Source organism: Ischnura elegans, chromosome 1, assembly GCF_921293095.1.
Source record: "Ischnura elegans chromosome 1, ioIscEleg1.1, whole genome shotgun sequence".
NCBI lineage: Eukaryota > Metazoa > Arthropoda > Insecta > Odonata > Coenagrionidae > Ischnura > Ischnura elegans.
This window is the reverse complement of record NC_060246.1, coordinates 159,531,263-159,552,771: the sequence shown is the minus strand read 5'-3', so window position 1 is coordinate 159,552,771 and position 21,509 is coordinate 159,531,263. Positions and strand designations below refer to the sequence as shown.

Genomic DNA, 21,509 nt, shown 5'->3' with positions numbered 1-21,509 from the left:
TGTACCTACGAATAAATGGATTAAGTTATTGTATATAAAAGCTAAGCGGACATTAGTAGACTTCAAATACGTTCTAATTACATACTTAAATGAATGATATGCCGTCGATAACATCAACTTACAATTAACGTATCCCCCTTCCAATGGTCGTGGCTCAGACTCCTACAACGATGTTATTTAGGTATTATAAAATTTTTGGTTTAACTGCTCCAGTTTTATATGTTATGCCCTTACTCAGATATTAATATTATAAATAATGCAAAATATGAGGGCTTCGAAGCCTCTATCGTCGGATATTTATCTTAAAAGATAAAATAATCAACACGTCTAACAAACGAAGCTCTCACAACTGCAGGCAACTATTACAAACAATCACAACGATAGCTTCGCGTGATGTTTAGGCACCTTTGACGTCATCGAGGCTTCGTCGGCAGTGGCTTGGGGGGTGGGGGAGTTTTTCCCGCGCTTTAAAATTCGTTATATTTATCATTAAATATCTCGAGAAGGAAAACTCAGATAAACATGCGGTTTTCTTTGTTGTATTCAGAGAATAATTTTCTGTCCGCCTGTGAAATTAAAAAAAATCATGCAAGTTCCCCATTGCAGTATGTAAAAATACTCATTCATTAATTTGAATCATCATATTTTAAAAAGTGGAGGTTTAATTCAGGATTTCATTTCAGATAAGATGAAATTACATGTCAATATAAAATTATAATCAATAAGTAAGAAATATTGGACCCGTTTCCATAATTTTGAAAAATCTACGAACAGATGCTTTATATTCATGAAATGTTATAATTAATGTGAGTTGCAATTTTCATGACAGGTATCGATGAAAGACTTATCCATCGACTTTCAGCGATGTTAAAATCCCTATCCTGCGGCTATGAAATAAACAACGAAGGCTTCAGCCAATGTTGCATTAAAATAGCTGAGCTGTACATTGGGCTTTATGGTTGGTATTACATGCTGCTCATGGTACATAAAGTGCTGATACATGGAACAGCAATTGCTGAAGAATCCTTTCTTACAATTGAATCTTTAACGGAGGAAGCATTGGAGGCCAGGAACATAAACATGAGGAAATTCCGAGAGCAGCTTACAAGAAAATCCTCAAGACTGTTAAATTATGACGATATCTTTCGAAGACTCCTTTTAATACATGAATCATACATTTTTATTACACCAGGAGTTCCAAAAAAACGAGGTCAGCCTATCAGTTGAGGTGAAAATTTGCTAATTTTAAGTGATTCGCAGAGCGGCAATGAGTCCGATGGGGTGACATCGGACGACGAGTGTTATAAAATTCGTTTTTTGTGATACATGAATGCAATTCTATTGAAATTCAAACATATTCTCCTCAATGTTCTTAATATCAGTTATATTATTTCATCTAATGTGACTTATCAAATACATGGAAGCCAAAAATGAATGTGTGAGTATTTTTTCCGATTTTGGTATCTTACCGACTATGCTGATGGTCGCGGGTTCGAATCTTACCAATTTCATGTCGTAAATTCTATAATGGGTTTTAACTACAATTTATACATATTTTACCTTTAAATTATACTATTTTAAGCTCTCCATGAACATCAAGTTATCGCCAATCGCAATGACATAAATATCGAGATTTTCCAAAAAATTGTTTAAATAATAACAGCTCAAAAAAGCTCAAATGAAGAGATAGCGTAAAAATAATGCCAAAATCAGATTCAGACGATCAAAATCAGTGAGTGACTCCCACTTTTGTTGCTATTTTAGGTAAAATTACGACGCTATTAATGTTGGCCAGCTTTTTTCGATTTGGGACCACTGCGCGGCGTCCCAAGACTTACATAGGGCACAAGCTTAGACGCGTCATACCACCAGCAGCCCCCACCACTACCACCCTTCACATAACTGCATGGTGATGGATTGGGACGTTCTGGCCAGCGCCCCACGGCTACAGATACGAACTTCTCGCGCTATTTTTGCGTGTTTTTTCCTACATTTTCGATGCATGCGATTGAAAAAAACACTTTGGTTAATTAGATGCATTATTATATTTGAATGGGTATTTCATTTTTTTTCATTTTTCAAATCTTTGGGAGGGGCGGCGTCCGAGAGTCCTTTCGGGCAAGCCGCCACTGGTATAATCATTACTTTTTGAACAGCCTTCGTACATTTTCATACGTATTCGTCTCTCTTGGAAACAGTGGACGGTATGACTTGGAAGATGACTCACTTAAGCACTGGTTGTAATCAGCGGCGACTGTTTCGAGATCGCCATTATTCCACCACTGAAGTTCTTCTTGAGAGTCCTGAGAGCAAGTGCAGTTCCTTCCGTTCGGCGCCTCAGCCTCGCTGCAGTGGATCGCCTCTTTCCTGTATATCGGACATGGGCACGTAACCTTACTGCCTGCCTCGCCTGGAATGGAAAAGAGTCAGATAAAAATTTACTTTCCAGTGGCGTAACTAGGAATATGCTTTGGGGGTGATGTGGGGGCTTTTGTGATAAAAAAGTTAAGGAGGGCACAGGGAAATGAAACAGGTCTGTTCATGTTGCGAGCAGGAGAAAGACTGACTTTTATTACTGAGTCAGACGAACATCAAAAATACAAAACAAAAGAACTGCGTAATTAACAAAAATATTCTTAATCTTAACACACCCCCTTTAATTCAGCAGTTATTGCATTCCCAATAATTCTACCAAAGACTTAAAGCGTGATCCCACAAGTGGCTTAGTAAAAATGTCCGCAATCATGTTTTCACCTGGAACATGCTCTATTAACACCCTTTTTCTTTCCACCAAGTCTCTCACAACATGATAACTCAAATCTATTTGTTTTGTCCTCCTTTTGTAGGCAGCATTCATAGACAAAAATACAGCTGACTTATTATCACAAAACATAGTCACAACAAAATCCTTTTTAACAAGTTCTTTTAACAAGTTTTGCAGGTATATGGCCTCATTGGAGGCCTGACTGAGTGCAATGTATTCAGCTTCTGTTGTTGATTGTGCTACCACAGACTGCTTTTTGCACTGCCAAGAAATTGGTCCACCAGAAAATGCAAAGAAGTACCCTGAGTAGGATTTTCTATCAACAGTGTCACTTCCCCAATCTGCATCACTGTAACCACACAATTCATTGTTACCCTTTTTAAATATTAAACCCAATTCTTTGGTTCCTTGCAAGTATCGAAGTAGTCTTTTAGCACAATTCCAATGTTGAGCCCCATAATAAGCATTAAATTGACTTAGGTAATTTACTGCTTGCACAATATCTGGCCTAGTCCATACACTTAAGTACATTAACGAACCTATTAGAGATTGATAGGGTACATTTGGTTTAGGACCAGCATTTCTTTCCAGACAAATGCCCTTTTCCATTGGTGTTCTAACAGGATTACAGTCCTTCATATTAAACCTTTCTAGGATCTTATTTAAATAAGATCTTTGAGAAAGCTTGACTTTCCCATCTTCACAATATTCCACTTCAATACCTAGAAAATTTGAAAGTTTTCCCAAATATCTGCAATCAAAATTCTTTTGAAATGTCAATTTTACAGTTTTCGCTTCATCCTGATCATTAGAAATAATAAATACATCATCCACATGCACAGCAATAATAGTTATAACATGATGAGTCTTATGCTTCATGTAAACACAAGGGTCACCCTTTGATCTGACATAGTTTAAACACATTAATATCTCATGTAACTTGGCATTCCAACATCTAGATGACTGTTTCAATCCATAGATAGCCTTTTTTAATAAACATACCTTTTCCTGATTGTCAAGATCAACATAACCCTCTGGCTGTTCCATGTACACTTTTTCTTCTAATTCACCATTTAGAAAAGCCGTACATACATCAATATGTTTTATAAATAAATTCATATTTACAGCTAAAGACAGAATTAACCTTAAGCTTTCAGCTCTAACAACAGGAGAGAATGTGTCGATATAATCTAAGCCCTGCATCTGAGTATATCCTTTTGCCACCAAACGAGCCTTATATCTATCAATTGTACCGTCAGGACCAGTTTTTAATTTGAATACCCACCTATTTTGTACAACATTCACATTTGTAGGTCTAGGAACTAAAGTAAATACCTAATTCTTTGTTAAGGACGACATTTCCTCATCCATTGCATTTTTCCAATGAGCTTTATCCCATTTAGCTAACGCTTGTTCTCGCGTTTCGGGTTCATCATTCATGCTCTCCAGTTCAGCTTTGTACACCAAATAGTCAGAGTAATCACAGGGTTTTCTGTCTCTTAATGGATATCTACGTTCTCTTAATTCCACAGAATTTTCAGTATTGTCATTAGAGGTCTGTGATCCCCCCGAATTGTCATCTTCGAGGTCTCTCTGGATTTCTATATCTATCTCTTTAGGCTTAGTTGGGACATGAATTAATATCTCCGAGGTATCAGGAGACCCAACAGCACCCTCATTATCGCCTAGTAGATTTTTCATTGGAAATCTTTTTTCGTGAAACAATACACTTCTTTCCAACACTATTTGATAAGGATTTTTGGGATCAATTAAACGGTATCCTTTCTTCTCACTATCGTACCCCACAAATATACACTCTCTACTTCTATCACCAAGTTTCTTACTTTTTTCTTTTGGAATATGAACATAAGCACTGCATCCAAAAACTTTAAGATGACCAACATTGACTTTCCTTCCTGTCCATGCTTCAAATGGAACCTTTCCTTTTAATGCCACTGTAGGAGACAGATTTTTAAGATAAACTGCAGTATTAACTGCTTCCCCCCAGTACCTGTTATCAAGACCAGCTTGTTTTAGCATAGCCCTACTCTTTTCTAAAATTGTTCTGTTAGCCCTCTCCGCTACTCCATTCTGCTCAGGTGTTCCAGGGATAGTAGACTGCCGTTGGATGCCTTCATTGTTTAGAAATTCAGAAAACACTTTGGAAAAGTATTCCCCTCCATTATCAGACCTTAAATATTTGATAGCTTTTCCTGTTTGCTTCTCCACCAGTTTTTTATACAACTTAAATTTTTCAAATACCTCACCTTTCGTTTTAAGTAAGGCTACAAATGTGAATCGTGTCTTATCGTCAATGAAGGTTGAAAAATATCGATGCCCTCCAAAGGATGTTTGGTCTAGTGGGCCACAAACATCTGAGTGTATAAGGTCTAAAGTGTTTTTTGCTCTTTGAGCCCTTCCCCTTAGAAATGGAGCTCTTATTTGTTTGGCCCTTATGCAGCTATCACATTCAATGTCTATGCACTCTGGATTCAGGACAAGACCATTTACTAGACCCTTTGACATGCGGATCATGTTACTCCTACTTAAATGAGCTAACCTTTGATGCCACAGATTAAAATCACAATTTTTGCATCTTCTACTAGCATGGCTACTGGATTTACATCGAAATCTATTTTGTAAGTTCCACCCGATTCAGGGACTTTAAGCAGGGGGACACCCTTGATATAGACATCATGTTTATTATATACACTACAACTATCTGGAGAGAAAACAGGAATCAGGCCATTCTTAACCATTGCACTAACAGACAGTAAGTTAGTTGAAAGTTTGGGGACATAAACAACATCTTTAATGGCACCTAAGCCGTTGATACCCTTAACACTAATACTACCAATACCAGCTGTTTTCAGTGTTTCATTGCCAGCGCAACTCACAGCTTTACTATCTGTTTCAATATACCAATTGAACCAACTTTTATTGCCACTCATATGCGTTGAAGCACCCGAGTCAATGTACCAGCAATTTTTGTTACTCACAGCACTCATAGCAGCTATAAGGCTCCAGGGTGATGTGCCTGAACCCTCTTCTCCACCACCATCATTACTGCATCCTCTCTTATCTTCTCCTTTAAACCAGCACCTGGCAGCTATGTGGCCAGGTCTCTTACAACGATAGCAGGTCACACCATGTTGGCTGCCACGATGATACTGGTTCTGGTGCCGTTTTGTCGCCTGCTGGGCCGCTCCTGGTGAAGTTGCCATTGCACTCCCGCATGCTACTTCACCTCTTCCACTGAACTTTACTCTGGATGACGAACCGCGACGCTGGTTCCTACTTGTGCCGGCTAGGAGCGCCTGATTGGTTGCACCCCCTGTCTCCGCCGCTTCTTTCTGTCCTTCTCGCACAAGCTCATTGCAAACCGCTATTGGCGTCAAGTCCTCTTCTTTCTGAACACTCTTTTCTATAAGCTGACGAAGCCATTTGTAGTCAGGCCTCAAATTTTTTAACATTACGAAGGCCGCAAACTCATCATCAACAGGTTTCCCGGTTTCGGCAATTTTATAGATGATATTCTTCATGGCCATAGCACAATCTAAGAGTGAACTAAAATTGTCGTGTTTAGTGTCCAACAATTCATCAAACAGACAAATGCGCCTGAATGCCCCTCTGTTCTCAAACACGTCACACAGGTTATTCCATGCTTCGTAGGCGGTTTTGGCCGACCTCACGTGAATTATGAGATGAGGTTGCACCATGAGAGAGATTTTCGAGCGGGCTCTATTGTCTTTCTTCATTTCAGGAGATGAGGGATTATTTCTGACTGATTCGGGTGGCTGCTTCAACACGCACTCGTAAAGATCGTCCAATCCCAAGTAAAGCTCCATTAAATATTTCCAATTTTCCCAATTTTTCTCTCCTTCAAGTTTGTCTATTGGAGGCAGGTGGTTGGAAGCCACGGTTAACACATTTGTCCCCTGATCGCTCGCCATTCTTAACTCGTTAAGTTTAAAATTTAAACTATCGTATCTGGGCCCATAACCTGATAAAAAAGTTAAAGAGGGCACAGGGAAATGAAACAGGTCTGTTCATGTTGCGAGCAGAAGAAAGACTGACTTTTATTACTGAGTCAGACGAACATCAAAAATACAAAACAAAAGAACTGCGTAATTAACAAAAATGTTCTTAATCTTAACATTTTGGGGGGGGGGATGAGGGGATTAGTGGAGGCAACCCCCCTTGGAAACGGGGATTCAAGGAAAAATTTTTAAAAATAACATGACTGAAAATGCATTTTACATCATTTTGGCGCTTAAAATTTAGCTTTAAGCAGACGCAGTTAGTATATATCAAATCCAGACAAGAAATTTTAATTATTTTTTTATTTCTCTGAGGCTTTTTTGGGGGGGGGATACATCCCCTCACCCCCCCCCCCCTTTGTTACGCCATTGTTACTTTCGCTCGCTATGTGTTTCAAACCAAAGATTGGTTGGGTAATGTGAGAGCAGAGCTTATACCCGCTCAAGGCGCAGGCAAGTGATTATGGCAGACAATCAGAAAATCAAACAATGGAGTCCTTCCCAAAACCCAATGCATTCCAAGAATCCACCCAATGTGTGGGAAGCCGAAAAAAACGTTACACCTCACTCGCAGGACAAAAAACGGTGCACCCATTCACTCGTGGGTTTAAAACTAAATATTTATTTAAAAAAAACGGAGGTTGCTACTCACTTGTCGCGAGTTGGTGACGTGGGCTGATATCGAATAGAAAATTGAACAAATTTATGTATCGATGTTTTGCGACGTATGTGCCTGAAACTTCGCCACAATATTACGAAATAAACGGTTGGAAATCAATGAGATGGATGCCAATCGCCATGTAAACATGTCATTGTCTATGAAGTAAAATCTGATGCTTTCCCGGCGAATAGGTTCAAAAAAGGCTATTCGGGCTTCCAGCCGGGTGGTCTCCCTCCATTCTGCCGACGTTTCGGAACACGAGTCGGGTTCCATCCTCAGGGCTAATGGTGAGTGGATGCCATTGTCTAGTTTCAGGCCTGCGGACGTGACCAAAACACGAATGTTAAATAAGAGGATTCTCAAGTCTGACGCTAGAATTGTTGTCGTTCCGCGCGCATTTAAATCAGATATCAAAATCGCCACTCGCGGCGCCACCAGTCATCGATATCCACTTTTTACGAGGAACTTCAAGGCCAACTGAGCAACAACCATAAGTATGTAACTGAACCATTATATTATATAAACCACACATTAGGGCGGATCGGAAAAATCGATTTGTTTTCACCATCTGGCCCATTGAAAAAAGTTGTGGGAGTGATCAAAAATAAGGCCTAAAAAGTTTGAGACATCTAGGTGAACCCCTGACCCTTACTCAAATGCCGTTTAGGGGGGGGGGGATTGTCAACAATCAAATAAATTAATATTTTACGGTCATTCCCTACAGATTTTGCCGAGTTACTGCCTAAGAGAACAAATATTTCGTGCTTTTTAACGTATCTGCCACCGTTAAGCCACAAAATGCCAAATTTGAGTCCGTGGCCGCGAAGAAAATATTCCAACGCCCACGCAGCGTCGCGGATAGAGGAGCGGCAGGCCGCTCCCGTCCCCTCCCCGTACGTCTATCCCCTTCCCACGCCTCGAATACAGCAAAATTCATCCTGCGTGTGCTGCTAGGAAGGCGCTAATCTTTGTTAATATAAATCGGAATATGGTAGAAGGTAAAAAGGGATGCGTAGCGAGACGACTTGTCCCATTTTTGGCGCCTCGTCGGCGTTAAACAAATCGACGTTTCCAACTTTTAGAGAAGTGATGAAATATTCTTGTAATTTTGGCGATATTTTTAGATCCGAGAACGCACGCAAGGAACCTATGGTCTATGAAGAGGCCTCTCGAGTCGCTATAAATGTATGCGAGCTTTGGAGACGCGCTTCTCGTCCATAATGTCTGTGACTAAATGAATTTTGCGGTACCGTACGAAGTACTACGGGAAAAATGTGAATATGCCAAAAGAAGGATAATATCGAAAAACAATACTCAAACACTTTTAAAGGAAAAATTGAAGCGATTGGGTTATGAAAAAGGCTTTTTCAGCCAATGAAATGCCTTCTAGGCGAATGGCCGCTACATCGTACCAATACGTAAACAATAGCCATCATGTCTTCTCCGTATTCAAGGAGAGGGAAACAGAATAGGAATGAATAGCAAATCTCCTTCCCACACTCAAACGGGCTGTTTCAAACCCAAGAATTCAGTATGACTTTCAGATAACAAGTCGTTGAGTTCTCTGTATTTTTGTGCACCAAAGTTATGTTCTTTAAGTTCGGAGGATTTTTAGTGTGATAGCAGCACTGAAGTTGTTAAAACTTTAGCGGTCCATTTGTTGTCAATTAATTACAACTTTCGGGTTGGCCCGCGTCTTGTGGTTTAAAAGTCGACGTTTCTTCCCCTCTACCGGGGACCTTCTTCAGGACTAATGTGGTTTGGAAAGGTTGTGCATCTGTTTATATATCGTCACGGTGGGGGGATGGAAGGGGGCGCGGAACATTCTGGTATTTTCTTCTTTATTTCGATATATTAGTGGGAGCCATGCATTGCTAATCGCCTGTCCTTGGTCCCTGTGGAAATAAAGGAAGGAAATGTCAGAATATTCCATTCCAATTCCCCTATACTGCAGCTGGGACGCCATAGATGTATATACTTTCGTCATTGAAGCGCGTGTAACCGTGTTGCTTTGCGCTTTGCTCGAGTTATCAATCTTAAGGCACGAGTGGCTAACTTTATAATGTTGTAGCATATATTTTGCCAATAACGGGCCACCGAAATCTTTTTAGGTACAACGGTTATGGCGGCGCACGTGTACTGTTGTGGGTGTATTGTGTTGTCTGTGTGAAATAGAAACTTATAACTAATATTTACAACAGGAAAATTGGCTTTTTGATAGCCATCACATTGTTAACAATCAATTTAATTAAATTATAACTATTATTTTTAATATTTTTTTTGGTTGTTTATTAGTGTATATTATTTATTATTATTTTATACTAGCTGACCCGGCGAACTTCGTACCGCCTAACAATCAATGAACTTACAGTTTAGTTACACCATTTATAAATCAAGAGCGGCTATATCGTTTTTAATCAAGTTTAATTTATTATAATAAAATAAGGATACAAATTCAATAGAACTACGCAAATGAGTACCAATATTGCTTGTCAGAAAGACATTTTCTTTATTGAATCTACATAGGGTGGATCGGAGCACGTTTACGCGGATTTTTTTCAACAAATTTTATAACGTTTTAGCTTAAGAAATTTTGGGCATTGTGGTTTAATAAAGCAGTTCATGAAATAAAAATTATACACATTCAGTTGTTGGTTATTTGCGTTATTAGCTGTAAAAAAATGTTTTTTGGTCGAAGTCTGTTGCATACACTTGGCCTATTCAGGGGGCAGGTTGACACAACCCTAGACCGACGCTTGACTGATGCTCAAAATCGTGCAAGAAAAGCCCCTATGAAGCAGCATTCGCATTAAAGGACTTAAGGCGCGCCAGTTTTAGTATCTCTGTTTGGAAAAAATGCACTGCGTACACGCACGCACGCACGAATAAACGCACCACGGTGAGCCCTATACATTCGGGTTTAATGTCTTGCGTCAAGCACATTCTGAGAAACAACAGTTTGTGTTTTGTTATCAGGCGCAAGATGAAGCGGATGAAGCTAAATAAATATAGCGAAGCAAAGCAGTGACGCAGCGAGGGGAGGTTTTGGGGGATAAACCCCCCCCAAGAGCTTAGAGAATTTTTTATGAAAGATTTTGTTATTAATATTAGGGGGACGGATGACTAACAAACAAAACATACTTAACTATTCACACAGCAACAAAACCCACTATTTTGAACCATTTATCTTAAAAAAATGTCTGGGGAAAGTGCCCCCACACTTCCCGCTTACCTTAGCGAGTTTTCTATACCCTACAGACCCGTGGTATTAGCTGCGCCCAAAACCCCCTATCCTACGCACTTGAAGCGAAGCAAGAAATACAGAGGTTGGTTTATCGACTCGTGAACATAGCACGCTAAATTGACCATGAGAAAATCATGGGTTTTCATTAGCACATGAGCACAAACAACACAAAAACTGAAAGAATGACCATGCGATTTTTTAATCGTTATCACGAATGCAACACTAATTGTAAATCGAATACGTTTAAGCTCAAAAGGGCATATGAGTTGAGATCATGGAATCTACGGAATGAGAACTTCCTAACCTTTGAATTTTCCTTTGAGTAAAGTTGCGTGAATCACATTCATCACCAATTTTTTAATGATCAAACACGTTCCGTTGTATAGTTATGGTTGGTTTAGGCTTCGAAAGATCATGAGCACAGAAACTACATTTTTCTGTAAATCGTGCCTTGGTAAGCCAGGTACGTCCAAGGACTTAAAATATTCAGATAGATAGTTGGTGATTTCGTCTTCGTTTGTTACACATTTAAAAGATTCGTATCCATGCAGAGTACGAACTATTTGAATTTACCTCGTTTTAGTCATCCACATCTTCGTTCTTGCTCGCTAAATCAACCATCTTTGATTCTTTTGGTGATCAATCATATGCTGGAACTCTTTGTTGATGAGCTCACTGAAACTAATTTGCAATCATTCCAAGGAAATGAGTTAAAACTACTCGATTCCTCGACAGGAACACGGACATTACCGTTTGTCAACAATTGCTTGGAGATTTGTTTTCAAACACGGTAGTGAAGGGTCAACTCGAGCTGGGCCACGGCTGGGCTTACAATCAGCTCGAATTAAATTTAAAAAATGTAATTTCAATTTAATTAATATTTTGAGTATATTTAGTAATTAAAATGTTATATTGTTACTAAATTCAGTTATTAAAGTGGTAAAAACAAAACAAATTATTTAATTTGTAGTTATGACCGAATTATCAATTGTTGTGTTACTATAACTCCTAAAAGCATGTTCATAGGAAAGAGATGAATTTTTTTGTGAAGTTATCCTTTTTTAATGGCCTATATGTTAACCCCGCCTGAGACGAATCCAAAGAACCAAATCTCATTGAAATCGGTGCTGCCGTTCTCGAGTTCTAAGTGTTCTAACTAACACGATTTTCGACTTTCTTTTATATATATAGATTAATCATTTTTCATAAATATTTTATTATTTTTTTGCCAATTCTTTTTGGTCTTTTTTAAGTATTTTTTTAATTTTTTAAAATTTCAAAATTTTTAAATTAAATGCATTAGCAAAGGGATTTTCAATTTTTTTAATTAAATCTTTTATTCAAACAAATATAAACCCTTGAAAAGTGAATTTATGAATATTAAAACCTATGATTAGAAGGAGGTCAAGACATAGTAAAGACTCATAGAAGAGTAACTTGATGAGGCAGTGTATGTGGCAGGTTTGAATGATGAGGCTAAAGAATATCCGTCCTCCATATTAAAGTTCTTTTGATGACTCGCTATTTCTATCGCCTCCCTTATCAGCCGAGGGAAATATTTATTTTCCCTGGCGATGATTTTTGATTCTTTGAAAAGTATGACGTGCCCAGGTTCCGACCATGCATGCTCTGCAACCGCAGAAAGACGGAAATTTTTCTTTTCGGTTGCCTGAAGATGTTCATTTATTCTGCATTTGAGGGATCTAGATGTTTGCCCGATGTATGATAGACCACAGGGACACGCTACTCCATACACTCCTTCATAAATATCGGATGGGTGACGATCTTTTTCACTCCAGAGGAGGTCAGAGGTCTCCTTCAAACTTTTAAATCTCGCCAAAACGTCATATTTGGCGAGAACTCTAGCGATTCTCTCCGAAGTCCCTGCAACGTATGGCAAGAGAGCATGTGCCTTTGCCTTTTGCTGGTCTTGCCTTGCAGTGTCCAAGGCCACGTCCCGTTTCTCTTCTTCCTTAAGCGCGATTTTCCGAATCAGCTCTCGATCGTAGCCATTCTCTTGGAGTGTGGTGAGGAGGTGTTGTTTCTCTCTAGCGAGCGAATCTGCATCCGAGACGGCATATGCCCTATGATATAGGATTTTGATGACTGATGCTTTTTCCCTACGATGATGGTGTGATTTGGCATTCAAATAGCGATCAGTATGCTTTTTCTTACGATAAACTGAATGTCCCAACGAGCCATCTGATTTCTTCTTGACGAGAACGTCCAAGAATGGAAGCTGGTTATTTTCTTCCATTTCCATAGTGAACTGAATGGAAAGAGTTTCAGCTTCGTAGGGAAGGAATCCATGGCTTTTCGTTCAAATTCTTCCATGTAAAGATCTGCGAAGACAGGTGAAAAATGTTTCCCTAGAAACGTTACGAAGCGATTGCCAGAATAGGGTACTATCATAACAAAAACTGCCCCGATGAAGCGAAACGTTTCAAAGGATATAGTTTAAGAAATAGTGTATACAATAATAGCCAAATGCCGAGAATCAAGGTCGTACATTATCCAGTATGATCACGGGGGCAAATACCGAAGAAATATAACCTCTCTATAATATAATATCTCTCCTAACCGAAGCAAACCAGTCCTTAAAACTAATTAATCAGCGCATGGCCTTTGAATTTTACATGTGTTTGAATGCATTGCACTGTGTGCGGTTAGAATAATTGTATATTTTATGTATTTTGTTTAGCGCGAATACTTTGCGTAAATTAAGAATTGAAGATAGATGAATAATTTGCTCGTTTGTGCTTAAAACAGGAATTTGGCATGAATTTGAACTGTAATTTGGAGTTTAATTTGGTTCACGCTATTTGATTTGTTGAAGTTTTTTCAAACTTTTTTATAGAGTCGCTTTCTTGTTCATCATCTTGTCCGGGTAAAATCTTGCAATCACAATTTTAACCCACTTTCCGATTAGCTATCAAGCTGAAATGTTCAGAATAACCTAGAGCCAGATGACAATGCAATATTCTAAAATTTTATCATGATTTTAACTGTATCTTGATTGTCATTCAGAATTTTAAATGAAATATTAAGAAAAGTTCAAGAAAATGGCTACCAAAATCCGATGGCGGCGCTGCGATAATTTAAAGGAACGAGAATGATGGAGATAGATAGAGAATAATAACAACAGTTATGTTTGCATAAAAGCTCGTTGAAAAACTGGTGGAAGAAAATTTTATTAACAAGAGAGTAAGATGAAACTAAAACATATAGAGGAGACGGATACGATAGGAAGTTACATTTTAACTTTTGAAGAATCAAATTTTTCATCGCCTGTGCACACATGAACGCTGAAATTTTTTTGTTGAAATCACTTTAAACGCTATATTCCTTTTGTTTCGCAATCATTACTTACTGAAACTATACTCCCGTACACACTCCGTCGGCAGCTATCTAAATTAAGCAGCTATAAGATGGATAAATAACGTGTATTTCTCGGAGGGTTTATTTGCCAAAACCTCACCCACTTACATCTCTCGGTTACGAATGATTTTTTCTAGAGCGTTTCTATCTTTACCGTAATTTGAAATATACGATACAACGTTTGAAAAGTTAAATTCTTCATGGATTGTTTGCATATGATCAATTGCACGCTGAAACTGTTGTTGTTGCAATCCCTTCAATTTTGATATTATCTTTTTATCGCATTTAAATTAGTGAAACTATACTAGCGTATACATTTCGCTTAATACTGTCTAAATTTAGCAGCTGAATGGATAAATGATGTGTTTTTCTGTAGATATTTATGAATCAAGACCATTTTCACCCTTATCGAAAATTGTCAAACAAAAAAATCAATATTTCTTATCAATGACTCACGTTGAAATATCTGCTTTAATTATCATTAGTCTTTAGACTATTGCATTGTATATTATGCCTCCCTTATGTTCTGTATATTAGAAATTGATCGTTTACAAGATTTTATCTAAATATAAAAAGGATTAGAATAAAAAATACAAAATAAAGTAATGTTTTTTATAAACAGCGACGCTTTATAGCAAACTTTAAAGAAAACAATAAATTTTCTGTCAACCTGGCCGAGTAAAATATAGTTAGCTGTAGTTCACTGTATTTCGCACTTCCATTATGCTATGATGCAAAGCATTAAGTGACTGTGGAACATGCACCCAGCGTTTTTCGTTGTATATGAAGCATAATTATTTTTAGAGACTCTGTCAGGCTCATAAAAAATCTATTGTATTCTTTTGTGATCGTCTTGAGAGACGAGTCGCAAAACATTGGTCGCGTTCAGGCGAGTATTGCGGTGAGTCACCGGTGCCTCACTGGTAAGCGGTGCGCGCTACTATCGGCTGAACGGGAAAATCAGCAACCGGTACAAATTCTGGCTGACGTGACTTGTAGCAGACGGGCATCCGAAAATGGGCGCCAACGATGTAGTGAGAGATTTGGCTCTATTTATCACCGTCGACGACGATTTCATGCCAAATATATTAAACATGATTCAGCATGAAGTTTCTGGGCTATCTTCAAGTGAATGGTCAACCAATTGTAAATATAAACATAAGTTATATTTTCACCAGAAGAAGTCATGGGCGCAGCCATATTGATTCTCAACATGTTACCAATTCGCACCGGAGATGAATCCCGGCGGAAAAAATGGCGTCTGATCTGCAACATGTTGACTCACCGGTGGCTAACCGGTGAGCGTTCAGGAGATAATTTCCACCGGTGCCGCAACTGTTGAGTCGCCTGAACGCGACCATTAATTAGTGTCTTATTACGGAGGTTTCCGCAGTGATTAAATTGATAATTATTTTTCGGATTAATTCCAGCTCCCGTCTTCGGAACGCGCCCGAAACTGTCGTCCGCAAAAAATGAGTCGACGCGGTATTAACCCGGATAATAATTATCCTTAATTAGTGTCTATTTATGCAAACTAAGCAGGCAGTGTTAGGTATTTGAGTAGAATTAATTATTACATTTTACAATCATGAATGTATTCAACTCTTCAAGGAATGCTTAGTTAACCACTTGAACGTCCCCTAATGCCGAGAATTTGTTTCGATGGCAAGGTTAATAAAAGCGCACTTAAACTTATACTCCCGAGATATTAGAGCTGTCTGAAGGGCAAATTAATGCGAATAATAATGTCATTCTCTCCCGGTGTTGTCGACGTGAAGGAGAGGGCGCCAAGGGGAACTTAGGGTAATAGGGTAGTTTCCTTCATCAAAGAAAATGAAAGGCATTAATTGCGATTCGTTACCCACCATTAATGTATTCATAACATACAAATTATTTGGTTTTAGAAATCCTAGTTTAGACGAATGTTTATGTCCAATTTTAACCTCATTCGAAAAAGGCCAGATTGGCGCCCATGCAATGCCACTCGACGTGACGTCACAGGGACCTAGTTTCTTTACGAGTAGATAGACATCGTCTGAGATTACCAATGCATGCATGCGCTTGAAAATTTCCACTTTTCTTTTAATCGCTAAAAATATATATCGTCTTTTAAAAATCTAAAAGCGTGAATTACGTACCTACTCGAGGAGGAATAATCTTTCGATTCAGGCAATAGAAAAATAACAGGAAACCACCCTATTGGTATAGTGAAATTTAACATGTTTGTCACATTCTAAGATTTTTTTTTCGAGTTGTCAAAATTAATTTTTCTCAAATATTAATTTTTAACAATCAACCTTATTTATTAAGAATATGGATTGCATTCCATGCTGTAGCATGTTTTGGGAGGTTGAAATTCGAGCAATTTACAAGAATAGTCCTCATCCTAACGTAAGTGCGAGTCGCAAACGTAATTCCCATCAACAATAAATATGGGATTACCGTACACTACCACGTGACAGCTTATTTTTCACAATTCAGAATATTTTTATTTTCTTAACTGTAATTGAACATATCATAACATTAGGCTAATTAAAAATAACGGCAACCCACCCTTCAAAGGTCCTAAATACCGTGAGCCCAAAATTGGAATATTTAGGAGCTAACATGATTCTATTTACGTGAAAAACGTGGATAAACTATAAGGTTGGTTTCAAAGGCGAGGATGGAGTTTTCACTCCGTTCTAAGCCAAAGGCGTATCTGTAAATATTACGCACTCCAGCTAGATGGGCACAGTTCCTCTCTTTCGATCACCTCGCGCTTGGAAGATTTTTTTAGAGGTGTCCGAAATCTTCACCCGGGATTTGAATCCAGGACCAACCGAAAAGTGCTCGACCCGCAGGACTAACACTCTCTCCTGTATTTTTTCTTCTACATACAATATCAGTTGATATCATAAAAAATCTATTGTATTTTAGATAAGACATTTGTTTTATTTTCACCGATTATACTTCTTATCCGAGCTAGATTGCGACAATATGCACCGTCATTATCAAGGTAAGGAAATGTTAGTGGTTCTCCAAATCCGCTCAAAACATGTTGATAAATGTAAGCAGGTTGATTTTCGTGAGATTTTGCCTTGATAATGACAGAGTATATTGTCGGAAGCTAGGTCGGTTAAAAATTAAATATGCAGAAAAAAAGAAATGTTTTATCTTAATCATGGCATCGATTCTCGATTTCCATAAGGTATCGCTTAAGACGTTCAAAATATTAGTATTTAAAATTTCGCAGAAATATCAAAATACGCAATAATTGTACATGTGTTTCGCGAAATTAGCCACCCATTCGAAGAAACCTTGAGATGGAGTTTTCATCAATTGAATGTTCAGTGCTCGATATTAATTTTTTTATGGGTACTAATAGTGAGGTACTCCATCTGCTAGGCTACCGCGCTCCCTTCGTGCCATGACTACAGCCTGTGAATATTCCCGCTGTTGTTCGACCGCACAAGAGTTTAGTCAACCGCAATCAACTAACCCATTACTGCCCACAATAGCCATATGGATACATTCCACCATTCTGAACATATGAGGCTCTTAATGAAAACCCGGACTCCTATTTGCTGTCTTAATGTCTCAAATATGCTGTCGAAGGCTGCAATAACTTATCCATTTATTAGTTCATTATTGAAGCCGGTCGAAATAAGCCAACATAAAGAAAGAGACAGGTGCAAAACGAAACTTCAATATGGACACCGACTGCTTGTAAATAACATGCAAGTATCACGAAAATAAAAAGGAATGACATTGTATGCATATTATTTTAACTGTCCTTTATCCAAAAATATGCCTGCCCTGAAGATTCATCCTTTCGTATCAAGGCCACCCGCAGAAATTGAGCATTTCTTATCAATTCAATTCAATTGAACAATCAAATAGATTCTGACCTCGTTCACCCGCCTAGTGTAGCTGTAATGACTACGGGTCATCCCGATGAAAAAAGCTGATGGATAGCCAAAATATTTCACTGGATTACATAAGAAGACCAAAGAAGTATATAGACAAAGAAGACCTAAGTATATTATGTCATAAGTTTTCTGGGGGGATATGAATTAATGGAATGTAGCCATTGTAGCATTGGATGTTGCAAAATGTGGCCGTTCACCATTTCCCACGACTGCAATGGATCTGATTGCTCACCCGCTGTGCTCCTGGTGTCCACGGCGACCACCCTCCAAGGGTCCCTCTGGGGGCCGATGGGGCCCTCCACCACCACGGAGGCGCACTGCCCCCACACGAGGGCCAACGCCAGCAGCGCCCAAGGGGCGAGCAGTGGCCAGGATCGAGGCCCGGCACTCGGAGAGTAGGCCCCGGGTTCGATGTTCGGCCTGATCATTTGGCAGGTATTACAGTGGTTAGCCCACGACCAGTTCGACTGGCCTCCGAGCAAAACTTCCTATCGCCTTATCTCGCGGTATCTTGCATCCCACCTCCGCCGATCACCTGGGCGACGCTGATACTGAAGGGAGGACACGGAACCGTTATCTTGGCAGACAGATTACGAGAAGTAGGGGAAGAAGGTTTTTTAAGGGAGTGGGATTATCCGTCAATTGCTTTCTGCGCCTGGCCACAGTCATTCTGAGCTGGCGGCTACCCAAGCCACAGTGATTTCAAGAAAAGGCTATACCTCTATATACCTCTTACCATACCTATACCTCTTACAATAGTGAAGAGAGGGGACTCCATGCTATTCTAACTCGGGGAGGAGCCAGGGGCGCAGCTAGGAAGGCTGGGGGGGTTTAGGTGCAACTATACTCTGTTCATTTTATCTCTGCGGGTGAGCTGGTGTGGCCAAAGCAACTAGAGATGAGGGGAGGGAAAGTTCCTCGACACGTGACTTTCCCTTCGCCAATCAGCAAACAGTAGGCGTGGCCTCAGTGAGTCGCTCTCAGACCTCCGCCGAGTGAACATCGTTAACCTGCTCGTGGAGCAGTGTTGCCAAACCTCACGCGTTCTTCTTGTATTTGACTAAGTGTGCCTTTCACCAATGGGGCCTCATTTAGCCCGGTAGCTTACAATGCCATGGGCTTTTGTAATAGGATTATCCCCAATGCCTTCCAAATGAGTAGGTATATTGTCTCGGCCAATATACCTGTGGCCACCTATGACTCGCACGTTTTCAGTGACAAAGTATGGCGGCTATGTACATTTGGCAACGTTACGTTCGCTCCTCCTCTCTCTCTCGGTACTACCCCTCCCCTATCAGCGAAGCCATCCGATAGTGTCCGGGCTCTCGCGAAAGCTCACCCGCAGACATAAAGTGAATAGACAATAATACCGGGCTGTGTGAGGGGTATGGTATACCCACCAGGAGAAGCGGTAGGTGCGAGATTAATAAATTGCGGAATTTTAACACCTCGCGTGCCATGGGCGTAATATTACGTCCTGTTAATCTTTCTGAAGGGGTCCATGGACGTAATGTTACATCTTTCTATTTTATGCACTTTGTTTGCGTGAAGCTGTAATATTTTGCCCATATTACTTTTCCAGTTTACTGCTTAGTGGTTCTGTTATTTCAAAAATCAACGGCTCGGTGGAAAAAGAGTTTTTTTAATGTCTGGAAGACGAAAAGTCCTCTGTAGCTACCGGCGCCCTTTTCTCAGCCTACTTTGTATGAAAATTCTTTGGAGGAAAGAACGGTTCGTTGAGGGTATCTTTTTGTCATCCAGGATTTGGAATGATTAGCTTGGAACAATGCTTTTGTATGATTTACATGGTTTGAATAGTTCAAATAATAATAATAAATAATAATGTAATAAAAAATATTATGCATTTTATGGTGGTACATCATTTGTTGCAACTTTTTTATTTTTTTAAATCAGTACGTTTGAATTATTAAGATACATATTTTAAAGAAAGCATGAATGTTATTCAACTCATTCATAAAGAAGAGAAAAGTTCATTTTTATTGAAATACACATCGATATAAATATATTGTTGATGCTAATATTTAAAAAAATTGCGAATTCTCAATTTCCAACGACTGTGGCTGTTGGAATATTCTATGATCTTCTTTTCTATTTCGTTTTTTATTGATTTAAAGTGTTTCTGTATTTTAAATGGTTTATTTGAGTTAGAATCAATCCTGTAGGAGGAGGGAGAACAGTAGTTGGAAATTGAGAACGGGACGCGACGCGTCACTGCTCACGACGAGTATTGCGCATTAATATAACTGTGAAAAAATGTAATTACATTTTAACTTGTGGAACTCCCACGGTATTTTGCCTGAATCGGTTGAATTTCAGTCGCTTTTCGAAACTTGGACGTTATAAGTAAGTTTCACCCGGTGGGAAGCCCGTAATAAATCACCCGATTATACAGAAATGCACTTTACATACGAATTTGTGGCACAAAATATAGGGTGGAGGTTTTGGACTAAACTCACTTTCGTGGAATGTCGCAAATTTTTGACATTGCATTATATAGGAAGGGATTTTCCGTAATTATGCACTTTAACTGTCTCTTTCCTCCTGACAACATAACCTAACCTATTCCCACCATTCTTCCGCCCCCACTGACCTAGTTCACTTAAAACAGTTGGCATTTCCTGTATTTATACCAGCTGATGTCGCACCGTTAAGAAATCGGTCATCTAAAATTAAATATCTTTGAAATGCACCAATTCGTTTATATTCTTAATCAAAAAATATAGCTGATAAGTTCAGGCTTGGCTTTGTGAAACCTCTCCATATTGGAAATAAAGGAGTAAATTTTTTTCTGGTTCACTATTAGGTATATTAAAATGGGCACGATCTGGGTTTCGTAACGTAGTTACCTAATGTAGTTACCAGATTTGCGGATTTTCAGTACCTGAAATGTCGCAAATCTGTGACATTGTAAAATAGGAAGCGACTTTCCGTAACTATGCACTTTAACTGCCTCTTTCCTCCTGAAAACAGTTCAGTACCTGAAGATGTAACTACGTTACGAAACCCGGATCTTGCCCATATTAATATAATAGTGAACCTGAAAAAGTTTTACTCCTTTATTTCCATTAATTGAACAAGTAATCAAAGAGTCGTCTCAAACCATTTATTTATCGATTCTCAATTTGTTTCGTATATCCGTCAAACTTTCGACGCTTCTCTATAAATAAGCCTCCTTATCGAAACAAGCATTTCCTTTCAATCGACGATGATTTCTATTGTAATTGGAGATAAGATAGCATTCCATTGGATTGTGCGCATTGCTACGTGACTCATTCGCACATTCTTATCAGCAGTAAACGATCATGATTAGTGATTTTTAGCGACCGTTTTGATCGTCAGTTGTCTATTTTTCACCATGGCGATCACAACATGACCTTAAAATGTTTCCATCGAACGTGGTTCGTTCGGCATTGCATGAAAATATTAATACCTCTTGGTTAAATAAAAGTGCAATGTATAATACAGTTAACGTTCACAACTAAAGATTTAC

At 39.0% G+C, this 21,509-nt stretch overlaps 1 protein-coding gene across 1 annotated transcript in view; it reads right to left on the bottom strand.

The window, feature by feature from the left end:
* Positions 1-18,558, bottom strand: part of LOC124172686 — a 49,310-nt gene extending 30,752 nt beyond the window's left edge. The window contains exons 1-2 of the mRNA XM_046552148.1: positions 18,231-18,558; positions 2,228-2,410 (exon numbers count right to left, since the gene is read on the bottom strand). Coding sequence (XP_046408104.1) covers positions 2,228-2,410; positions 18,231-18,426 — 379 coding nt within the window. The 5' untranslated portion in view covers positions 18,427-18,558. The remainder of the gene's footprint in view (positions 1-2,227; positions 2,411-18,230) is intronic.
* Between the last annotated feature and the right edge of the window lie 2,951 nt (positions 18,559-21,509).